The sequence below is a fragment of the Lampetra fluviatilis genome, unplaced genomic scaffold, assembly GCF_964198595.1.
Source record: "Lampetra fluviatilis unplaced genomic scaffold, kcLamFluv1.1 SCAFFOLD_309, whole genome shotgun sequence".
NCBI lineage: Eukaryota > Metazoa > Chordata > Hyperoartia > Petromyzontiformes > Petromyzontidae > Lampetra > Lampetra fluviatilis.
This window is the reverse complement of record NW_027621717.1, coordinates 96,469-105,458: the sequence shown is the minus strand read 5'-3', so window position 1 is coordinate 105,458 and position 8,990 is coordinate 96,469. Positions and strand designations below refer to the sequence as shown.

At 63.7% G+C, this 8,990-nt stretch overlaps 1 protein-coding gene across 1 annotated transcript in view; it reads left to right on the top strand.

Moving 5' to 3' along the window:
* The first annotated feature begins 250 nt into the window (after window positions 1-250).
* AGBL5 (AGBL carboxypeptidase 5) overlaps window positions 251-8,990 on the top strand; it is a 36,953-nt gene continuing 28,213 nt past the window's right edge. The window contains 4 exon segments of the mRNA XM_078885779.1: window positions 251-388; window positions 450-531; window positions 6,249-6,429; window positions 8,252-8,418. Of these exon segments, the coding sequence (XP_078741905.1) occupies window positions 271-388; window positions 450-531; window positions 6,249-6,429; window positions 8,252-8,418 (548 nt within the window). The 5' untranslated portion in view covers window positions 251-270.

Sequence of the window (8,990 nt, the reverse complement as noted above, 5' to 3'; positions counted from 1 at the left end):
CTTCAGGCCCACGGCTGTCTGATGGAGCTCCACGGTGGGCCCCTCACCTTATAGTCTGAGAGATGGAGCTCCGCTGTGGGCCCCTCACCTTGTAGTCTGAGAGATGGAGCTCCGCTGTGGGCCCCTCACCTTGTAGTCTGAGAGATGGAGCTCCGCTGTGGGCCCCTCACCTTGTACCCGTAGGGTTCACACGGCTGTGGCTGAGAGATGGAGCTCCGCTGTGGGCCCCTCACCTTGTACCCGTAGGGTTCACACGGCTGTGGCTGAGAGATGGAGCTCCGCTGTGGGCCCTTCACCTTCACGTCGCAGTTCGACTCCGGGAACCTCGCCCGGGTGGAGCTCGACGGTCACCATGACGACGGCGGAGACGATGACCCCGCCGGGGGGGGTCGAGGGGTGGGGGGAGGGGGGTGGGGGGGTGGGGGGAGGGGGTGGGGGGGTGGGGGGAGGGGGGGGCCTTCGTCCGGACTGGAAGTTCCGGGTTTGGACTAGGCCGGACTGCGCTGACACAGAGTTCGAGAACTCCAACAGGTGACGGTGGTGGTGGTGGTGGTTGTGGTGGTTGTGGTGGTTGTGGTGGTGGTTGTGGCGGTGGTGGTGGTTGTGGTGGTGGTGGGGGTGGTGGGGGTGGTGGTGGTGGGGGGTGGTGGTGGTGGTTGTGGTGGTGGTGGTGGTTGTGGTGGGGGTGGTGGTTGTGGTGGGGGTGGTGGTGGTGGTTGTGGTGGGGGTGGGGGGTGGTGGTGGTGGTGGTTGTGGTGGTGGTGGGGGTGGTGGTGGTGGTGGGGGTGGTGATGGGGGTGGGGGTGGTGGGGGTGGTGGTTGTGGTAGTGGTGGTGGTTGTGGTGGTTGTAGTGGTGGTGGTGGTGGTTGTGGTGGGGGTGGGGGTGGTGGGGGTGGTGGTTGTGGTGGTGGTTGTGGTGGTTGTGGTGGTTGTGGTGGGGGTGGTGGTGGTGGTGGTGCGGGTGGTGGTGGTGGTGGTTGTGGTGGTGGTGGTGGTTGTGGTGGGGGTGGTTGTGGTGGGGGTGGTGGTGGTGGTGCGGGTGGTGGTGGTGGTTGTGGTGGTGGTGGTGGTGGTTGTGGTGGTTGTGGTGGTGGTTGTGGTGGTGGTTGTGGTGGTTGTGGTGGTGGTTGTGGTGGTGGTGGGGGTGGTGGTGGTGGTGCGGGTGGTGGTGGTGGTTGTGGTGGTGGTGGTGGTTGTGGTGGGGGTGGTTGTGGTGGGGGTGGTGGTGCGGGTGGTGGTGGTGGTTGTGGTGGTGGTGGTGGTTGTGGTGGGGGTGGGGGTGGTGGGGGTGGTGGTGGTTGTGGTGGGGGTGGTGGTGGTGGTGGTGGGGGTGGTGGTGGTTGTGGTGGTGGTGGTGGTTGTGGTGGTGGTGGGGGTGGGAGTGGTGGTGGTGGTGGTGGTGGGGGTGATGGTGGTGGGGGTGGTGGTTGTGGTGGTTGTGGTGGTTGTGGGGGTGGTGGTTGTGGGGGTGGTGGTTGTGGTGGTGGTGGTGGTGGTGGTTGTGGTGGTTGTGGTGGTGGTGGTGGTTGTGGTGGTGGTTGTGGTGGTGGTGGTGGGGGTGGGGTGGTGGTGGTGGTGGGGGTGATGGTGGTGGGGGTGGTGGTTGTGGTGGTGGTGGTGGTTGTGGTGGTGGTGGTGGGGGTGGTGGTGGTGGTGCGGGTGGTGGTGGTGATTGTGGTGGTGGTTGTGGTGGGGGTGGTGGGGGTGGTGGTGGTTGTGGTGGGGGTGGTGGTGGTGGTGGTGGTTGTGGTGGTGGTGGTGGGGGTTGTGGCGGTGGTGGCGGTGGTGGGGGTGGTGGTTGTGGTGGTGGTGGTGGGGGTTGTGGTGGTTGTAGTGGTGGTGGTGGTGGTTGTGGTGGGGGTGGGGGTGGTGGTGGTGGTTGTGGTGGTGGTTGTGGTGGGGGTGGTGGTGGTTGTGGTGGGGGTGGTGGTGGTGGTGGTGGTTGTGGTGGGGGTGGTGGGGGTGGGTGGTGGTGGTTGTGGTGGTGGTGGGGGTGGTGGTGGTGGTTGTAGTGGTGGTGGTGGTTGTGGTGGTTGTAGTGGTGGTGGTGGTGGTTGTGGTGGGGGTGGGGGTGGTGGGGGTGGTGGTTGTGGTGGTTGTGGTGGTGGTGGTGGTGGTTGTGGTGGTTGTGGTGGTGGTTGTGGTGGTGGTGGTGGTTGTGGTGGTGGTGGGGGTGGTGGTGGTGGTGCGGGTGGTGGTGGTGGTTGTGGTGGTGGTGGTGGTTGTGGTGGGGGTGGTTGTGGTGGGGGTGGTGGTGCGGGTGGTGGTGGTGGTTGTGGTGGTGGTGGTGGTTGTGGTGGGGGTGGGGGTGGTGGGGGTGGTGGTGGTTGTGGTGGGGGTGGTGGTGGTGGTGGTGGGGGGGGTGGTGGTGGTGGGTGGTGGTGGTGGTGGGTGGTGGTGGTTGTGGTGGTGGTGGGGGTGGGAGTGGTGGTGGTGGTGGTGGTGGGGGTGATGGTGGTGGGGGTGGTGGTTGTGGTGGTTGTGGTGGTTGTGGGGGTGGTGGTTGTGGGGGTGGTGGTTGTGGTGGTGGTGGTGGTTGTGGTGGTTGTGGTGGTGGTGGTGGTTGTGGTGGTGGTGGTGGGGGTGGGGTGGTGGTGGTGGTGGGGGGTGATGGTGGTGGGGGGTGGTGGTTGTGGTGGTGGTTGTGGTGGTGGTGGTGGGGGTGGTGGTGGTGGTGCGGGTGGTGGTGGTGGTTGTGGTGGTGGTTGTGGTGGGGGTGGTGGGGGGTGGTGGTGGTTGTGGTGGGGGGGTGGTGGTGGTGGTGGTGGTTGTGGTGGTGGTGGTGGGGGTTGTGGCGGTGGTGGCGGTGGTGGGGGTGGTGGTTGTGGTGGTGGTGGTGGGGGTTGTGGCGGTGGTGGTGGTTGTGGTGGTGGTGGTTGTGGGGGGTGGTGGTGGTGGGGGTGATGGTGGTGGGGGTGGTGGTTGTGGTGGTTCTGGTGGTTGTGGTGGTGGTTGTGGTGGTGGTTGTGGTGGTGGTGGGGGTGGTGGGGGTGGTGGTGGTGGTGGGGGGTGGTGGGGGTGGTGGTGGTTGTGGTGGTGGGTGGTGGGGGTGGTGGTGGTTGTGGTGGTTGTGGTGGTGGTGGGTGGTGGTGGGGGTGGTGGTGGTGGTGGTGGGGGTGGTGGTTGTGGTGGTGGGGGTGGTGGTGGTGGTGGGGGTGGTGGTGGTGGTTGTGGTGGTGGTGGTGGTTGTGGTGGTGGTGGTTGTGGTGATGGTGGGGGTGATGGTGGGGGTGGTGGTGGTGGTGGTGGTTGTGGTGGTGGTGGTTGTGGTGGTGGTGGTTGTGGTGGTGGTGGTTGTGGTGGTGGTGGTGGTGGTGGTTGTGGTGGTGGTGGGGGTGGTGGTGGTGGTGCGGGTGGTGGTGGTGGTTGTGGTGGTGGTGGTTGTGGTGGGGGGTGGGGGTGGTTGTGGTGGGGGTGGTGGTGGTGGTGCGGGTGGTGGTGGTGGTTGTGGTGGTGGTGGTTGTGGTGGTTGTGGTGGTGGTTGTGGTGGTTGTGGTGGTGGTTGTGGTGGGGGTGGTGGTGGTGGTGCGGGTGGTGGTGGTGGTTGTGGTGGTGGTGGTTGTGGTGGGGGTGGGGGTGGTTGTGGTGGGGGTGGTGGTGGTGGTTGTGGTGGGGGTGGTGGTGGTGGTTGTGGTGGGGGTGGGGGTGGTGGGGGTGGTGGTGGTGGTTGTGGTGGTGGTGGGGGTGGTGGTGGTGGTTGTAGTGGTGGTGGTGGTTGTGGTGGTTGTAGTGGTGGTGGTGGTGGTTGTGGTGGGGGTGGGGGTGGTGGGGGTGGTGGTTGTGGTGGTTGTGGTGGTGGTGGTGGTTGTGGTGGTTGTGGTGGTGGTTGTGGTGGTGGTTGTGGTGGTGGTGGGGGGGTGGTGGTGGTGGTGGGGTGGTGGTGGTGGTTGTGGTGGTGGTGGTGGTTGTGGTGGGGGTGGTTGTGGTGGGGGTGGTGGTGCGGGTGGTGGTGGTGGTTGTGGTGGTGGTGGTGGTTGTGGTGGGGGTGGGGGTGGTGGGGGTGGTGGTGGTTGTGGTGGGGGGTGGTGGTGGTGGTGGTGGGGGTGGTGGTGGTGGTGGTTGTGGTGGTGGTGGTGGTGGTGGTGGGGGTGGGAGTGGTGGTGGTGGTGGTGGTGGGGGTGATGGTGGTGGGGGTGGTGGTTGTGGTGGTTGTGGTGGTTGTGGGGGTGGTGGTTGTGGGGGTGGTGGTTGTGGTGGTGGTGGTGGTGGTGGTGGTGGTGGTTGTGGTGGTTGTGGTGGTGGTGGTGGTGGTTGTGGTGGTGGTGGTGGTTGTGGTGGTGGTGGTGGGGGTGGGGTGGTGGTGGTGGTGGGGGTGATGGTGGTGGGGGTGGTGGTTGTGGTGGTGGTGGTGGTTGTGGTGGTGGTGGTGGGGGTGGTGGTGGTGGTGCGGGTGGTGGTGGTGGTTGTGGTGGTGGTTGTGGTGGGGGTGGTGGGGGTGGTGGTGGTTGTGGTGGGGGTGGTGGTGGTGGTGGTGGTTGTGGTGGTGGTGGTGGGGGTTGTGGCGGTGGTGGCGGTGGTGGGGGTGGTGGTTGTGGTGGTGGTGGTGGGGGTTGTGGCGGTGGTGGTGGTTGTGGTGGTGGTGGTTGTGGGGGTGGTGGTGGTGGGGGTGATGGTGGTGGGGGTGGTGGTTGTGGTGGTTGTGGTGGTTCTGGTGGTTGTGGTGGTGGTTGTGGTGGTGGTGGGGGTGGTGGGGGGTGGTGGTGGTGGTGGGGGTGGTGGGGGTGGTGGTGGTTGTGGTGGTGGTGGTGGGGGTGGTGGTGGTTGTGGTGGTTGTGGTGGTGGTGGTGGTGGTGGTGGGGGTGGTGGTGGTGGTGGTGGGGGTGGTGGTTGTGGTGGTGGGGGTGGTGGTGGTGGGGGGGTGGTGGTGGTGGTTGTGGTGGTGGTGGTTGTGGTGGTGGTGGTTGTGGTGGTGGTGGGGGTGATGGTGGGGGTGATGGTGGGGGTGGTGGTGGTGGTGGTGGTTGTGGTGGTGGTGGTTGTGGTGGTGGTGGTGGTGGTGGGGGTGGTGGTGGGGGTGATGGTGGTGACGGTGGTGACGGTGGTGGTTGTGGTGGTGATGGTGGTGGTGGTGGTGGTGGGGGTGGTGGGGATGGGGGTGGTGGTGGTGGTGGTGGTGGTGGGGGGGGGGGGGTGGTGGTGGTGATGGGGGTGGTGGTGGGGGTGGTGGGGTTTGTGGTGGTGGTGATGGGGGTGGTGGTGGGGGTGGTGGTGGGGGTGGTGGTGGTGGTGGTGGTGGGGGTGGTGGTGGTGGTGGTTGTGGTGGTGGTGGTGGTTGTGGTGGTGGTGGTGGTGGGGGTGGGGGTGGTGGTGGTGGTGGTTGTGGTGGTGGTTGTGGTGGTGGGGGTGGTGGGTGGTGGTGGTGGTGGTGGGGGTGGTGGTGGTTGTGGTGGTGGTTGTGGTGGTGGTTGTGGTGGTTGTGGTGGGGGTGGTGGTGTGAGTGGTGGGGGTTGTGGTGGTGGTGGTTGTGGTGGTGATGGTGGTGGTGGGGGTGGTGATGGTGGTGGTTGTGGTGGTGGTGGTGGTGGGTTGGTGGGGGTTGTGGTGGTGGTGGTGATGATGATGGTGGCGATGTTGATGATGGTGGTGATGGAGGTGATGATGGTGGTGATGATGGTAGCAATGTTGATGATGATGATGGTGATGATAGTGATGATGGTGGTGGTGGTGATGGCATCACGACAGGACGTGGTTCCACTTTGGCATGAGCGGTGGCACCGCCGGCTGCGGCAAGCTGCTGCGCTTCACCGGTGATGTTGATGACGGTGGCGGTGATGATAGTGATGATGGTGATGTTGACGACGATGGTGGTGATGATAGGGATGTTGACGGTGGTGGTGATGATAGTGATGTTGACGGTGGTGGTGATGATAGTGATGTTGACGATGGTGATGATGATAGTGATGTTGACGATGGTGGTGATGGTAGTGATGATGATGTTGACGATGTTGACGATGTTGACGACGGTGGTGGTGATGACATCACGGCAGAACGTGGTTCCACTTTGGCGTGAGCGGTGGCCCCGCCGCCGGCTGCGGCAAGCTGCTCTGCTTCACCGGTGATGTTGATGATGTTGTTGATGATGATGTTGACGATAGTGATGTTGGTGGTGATGTTGACGATGGTGATGGTGGTGATGTTGACGATGGTGATGATGGTGATGTTGACGATGTTGACAGTGATGATATTGATGTTGGTGACGGTGGTGACGATGTTGACGATGGTGACGTTAGTGATGGCATCACGGCAGGACGTGGTTCCACTTTGGCGTGAGCGGTAGCGGCACCGCCGGCTGCGGCAAGCTGCTGTGCTTCACCGTCGTGAACATGAACCGGCAGAGCCGCCTCTACGCCCAGGGAGCCACCCCGCTCGTCCGCACGGTGCCCGGGCGGACACGCTGGGAGCCACTCACGCACAGGCCCACCTTCCAGGTGATTCATTCACTCGGTCATTCGGTCATTCGGTCACTCACTCATTCGGTCATTCGGTCATTCACTCATCCGTTCATTCACTCACTCATTCGTTCATTCACTCATCCGATCATTCGTGCGTTCACTCGTTCATTCACTCATTCAGTCATTCGCTGGGGCGTGAGGTTGGCGTCGGAGAGACGCCAGTGATTAACGGGAGAAGCGGGTGCAGTGGAGGGCTAGCAGGTGTGTGGGCGCCGGGGCGTGAGGAGAGCCGGCAATGACCAGGGGAAGAAGCGGGTGCAATCGAGTGTGAGCAGGTGTGTGGGCGCTGGGGCGTGAGGAGAGCCGCAGTGACTAAGTGGAGAAGCAGGTGCAGTTGAGTGTGAGCAGGTGTGTGGGCGCCGGGGCGTGAGGAGAGCCGCAGTGACTAAGTGAAGAAGCGGGTGCAATCGAGGCTGAGCAGGTATGTGGGCGCTGGGGCGTGAGGAGAGCCGGTAGTGACTAAGCGAAGAAGCGGGTGCAATCGAGTGTGAGCAGGTGTGTGGGCGCCGGGGCGTGAGGAGACACGGCAGTGACTAAGCGGAGAAGCGGGTGCAATAGAGGGCTAGCAGGTGTGTGGGCACTGGGGCGTAAGGAGAGAAGCAGTGACTAAGCTGAGAAGCGGGTGCAGTGGAGGGCTAGCAGGTGTGTGCACGCCGGGGCGTGAGGAGAGCCGGCAGTGACTAAGCGGAGAAGCGGGTGCAGTGGAGGGTGAGCAGGTGTGTGGGCACCGGGGCGTGAGGAGAGACGCAGTGACTAAGCGAAGAAGCGGGTGCAGTCAGGGGCTAGCAGGTGTGTGGGCGCCGGGGCGTGAGGAGAGCCAGGAGTGACTAAGTAAACAAGCGGGTGCAGTTCAGGGCTAGCAGGTGTGTGGGCGCCGGGGCGTGAGGTTCTAGGAGAGAGTCGGTGAGGTGCGGAGTCGGTGAGAGCGGGTAGTAGGAGCAGCAGAGTGTGTGGTGCAAGTGGAAGGCAGCCGTAGGAGTGCAACACCGGGGGTCGCGTGCGCGCAAGTGTAAGCAGAGATGGAGTGATGTGGTACAGGAGGACGTGGAGCTGAGTGGACTTGCCGATGACCGGTACCAGCGGTGTCTAGATCGGCTTCTGTGGAGGAGGAGGCTGGTGATGGATGCTGCTGCTACTGGGCAGTGCCAGGCTAGATGCACCGTGAGGCTACTGGGCAGTCGGAGGCAGTTGGAGGCAGTCGCTAGAGAAGAGATGGAGTGATATGGTACAGGAGGACGTGGAGCTGAGTGGACTTGCCGATGACTGGTACCAGCGGTGTCAAGATCGGCCTCAGTGGAGGAGGCTCGTGAAGGACGCTACTGGGCAGTTGGAGGCAGTCGCCCTCCAACAACAACGGAGGGCGGAGGAGCGACGCTCACAACAACGAGCGGAGCGCCGGGTGGCTAAAGCACAGCGAGTTGGCACAGTAGGGGGCACAGGTGGTGCATCAGCCAGTCATCTCGGTCATCTCAGTCAGTCGACCCGTGGCACCTGCTGGGTCTGCCCCGTGACCTCCTGCCAGCGGGCGTTCGACACTTCACGTGGTAGCCTCAAGGTGCACATGGCCTGGCACAAGCGTCGTGGTGACGTCACCGCCACCACTTAGTGGCGAATGGCGGTTGTTGTGTGTGAGTGCGTGTGAGAGAGTGAGAGTGTGTCAGTCATCTCAGTCAGTCGACCCGCGGCACCCGCTGGGTCTGACCTCTTACTCCGTGTCGCTGTTGGGTCATTTCTAGACACTTCACAAGGGTGACTACCTCACCCCTTCATCCACCCCTGCCTCTCTCTGTCTCTGCAGGTGGACAACGGCGAGTTCACGCTGACGTTCCACCACCGCCTGGTGGACGCGGCTGGGTCCACCACCTACTTTGCCTTCTGCTACCCGTACTCGTACGAGCAGAACCAGCGCCACCTGCAGCTGTTGGACCAACGGTTCAGCGACGCACGCAACCTCACCCCGGACAGGTAGCCGTACCTGAACCCGGACTACACCAGAGGTCGCAAACGGGTTTTGATTCCTTACCCGGCTACCCGTACCCGGCCGCACCAGGGTCGCAAACGGGTACCCGATACCCGTACCCGGCCGTACCGTACCCGTACCCGTACCCGGCCGCACCAGGGTCGCAAACGGGTACCCGATACCCGTACCCGGCCGTACCCGTACCCTACTCGTACCCGTAACCCGGCCGCACCAGGGTCGCAAACGGGTACCTGATACCCGTACCCGGCCGTACCCGTACCCTACCCGTACACGTACCCGGCCGCACCAGGGTCGCAAACGGGTACCCTACCCGATACCCGGCTACCTGGCCGGGTATCGGGTAGCCGGGTATCGGGTAGGGTACGGGTATCGGGTACCCGGTTGTGACCTCTGGTACGGGGTCGGGGTACGGGTTTGGGTGTAGGTCTGGTATGGGTTCAGGTTATGAGTTAGGGTAGGGGCTCAGGGTACGGGTTCAGGCTATGGGTCTGTCATGGGCTCAGGTTGCGAGTTAGGGTAGGGGTTCAGGGTTAGGGTAGGGGTACGGGTTAGGGTG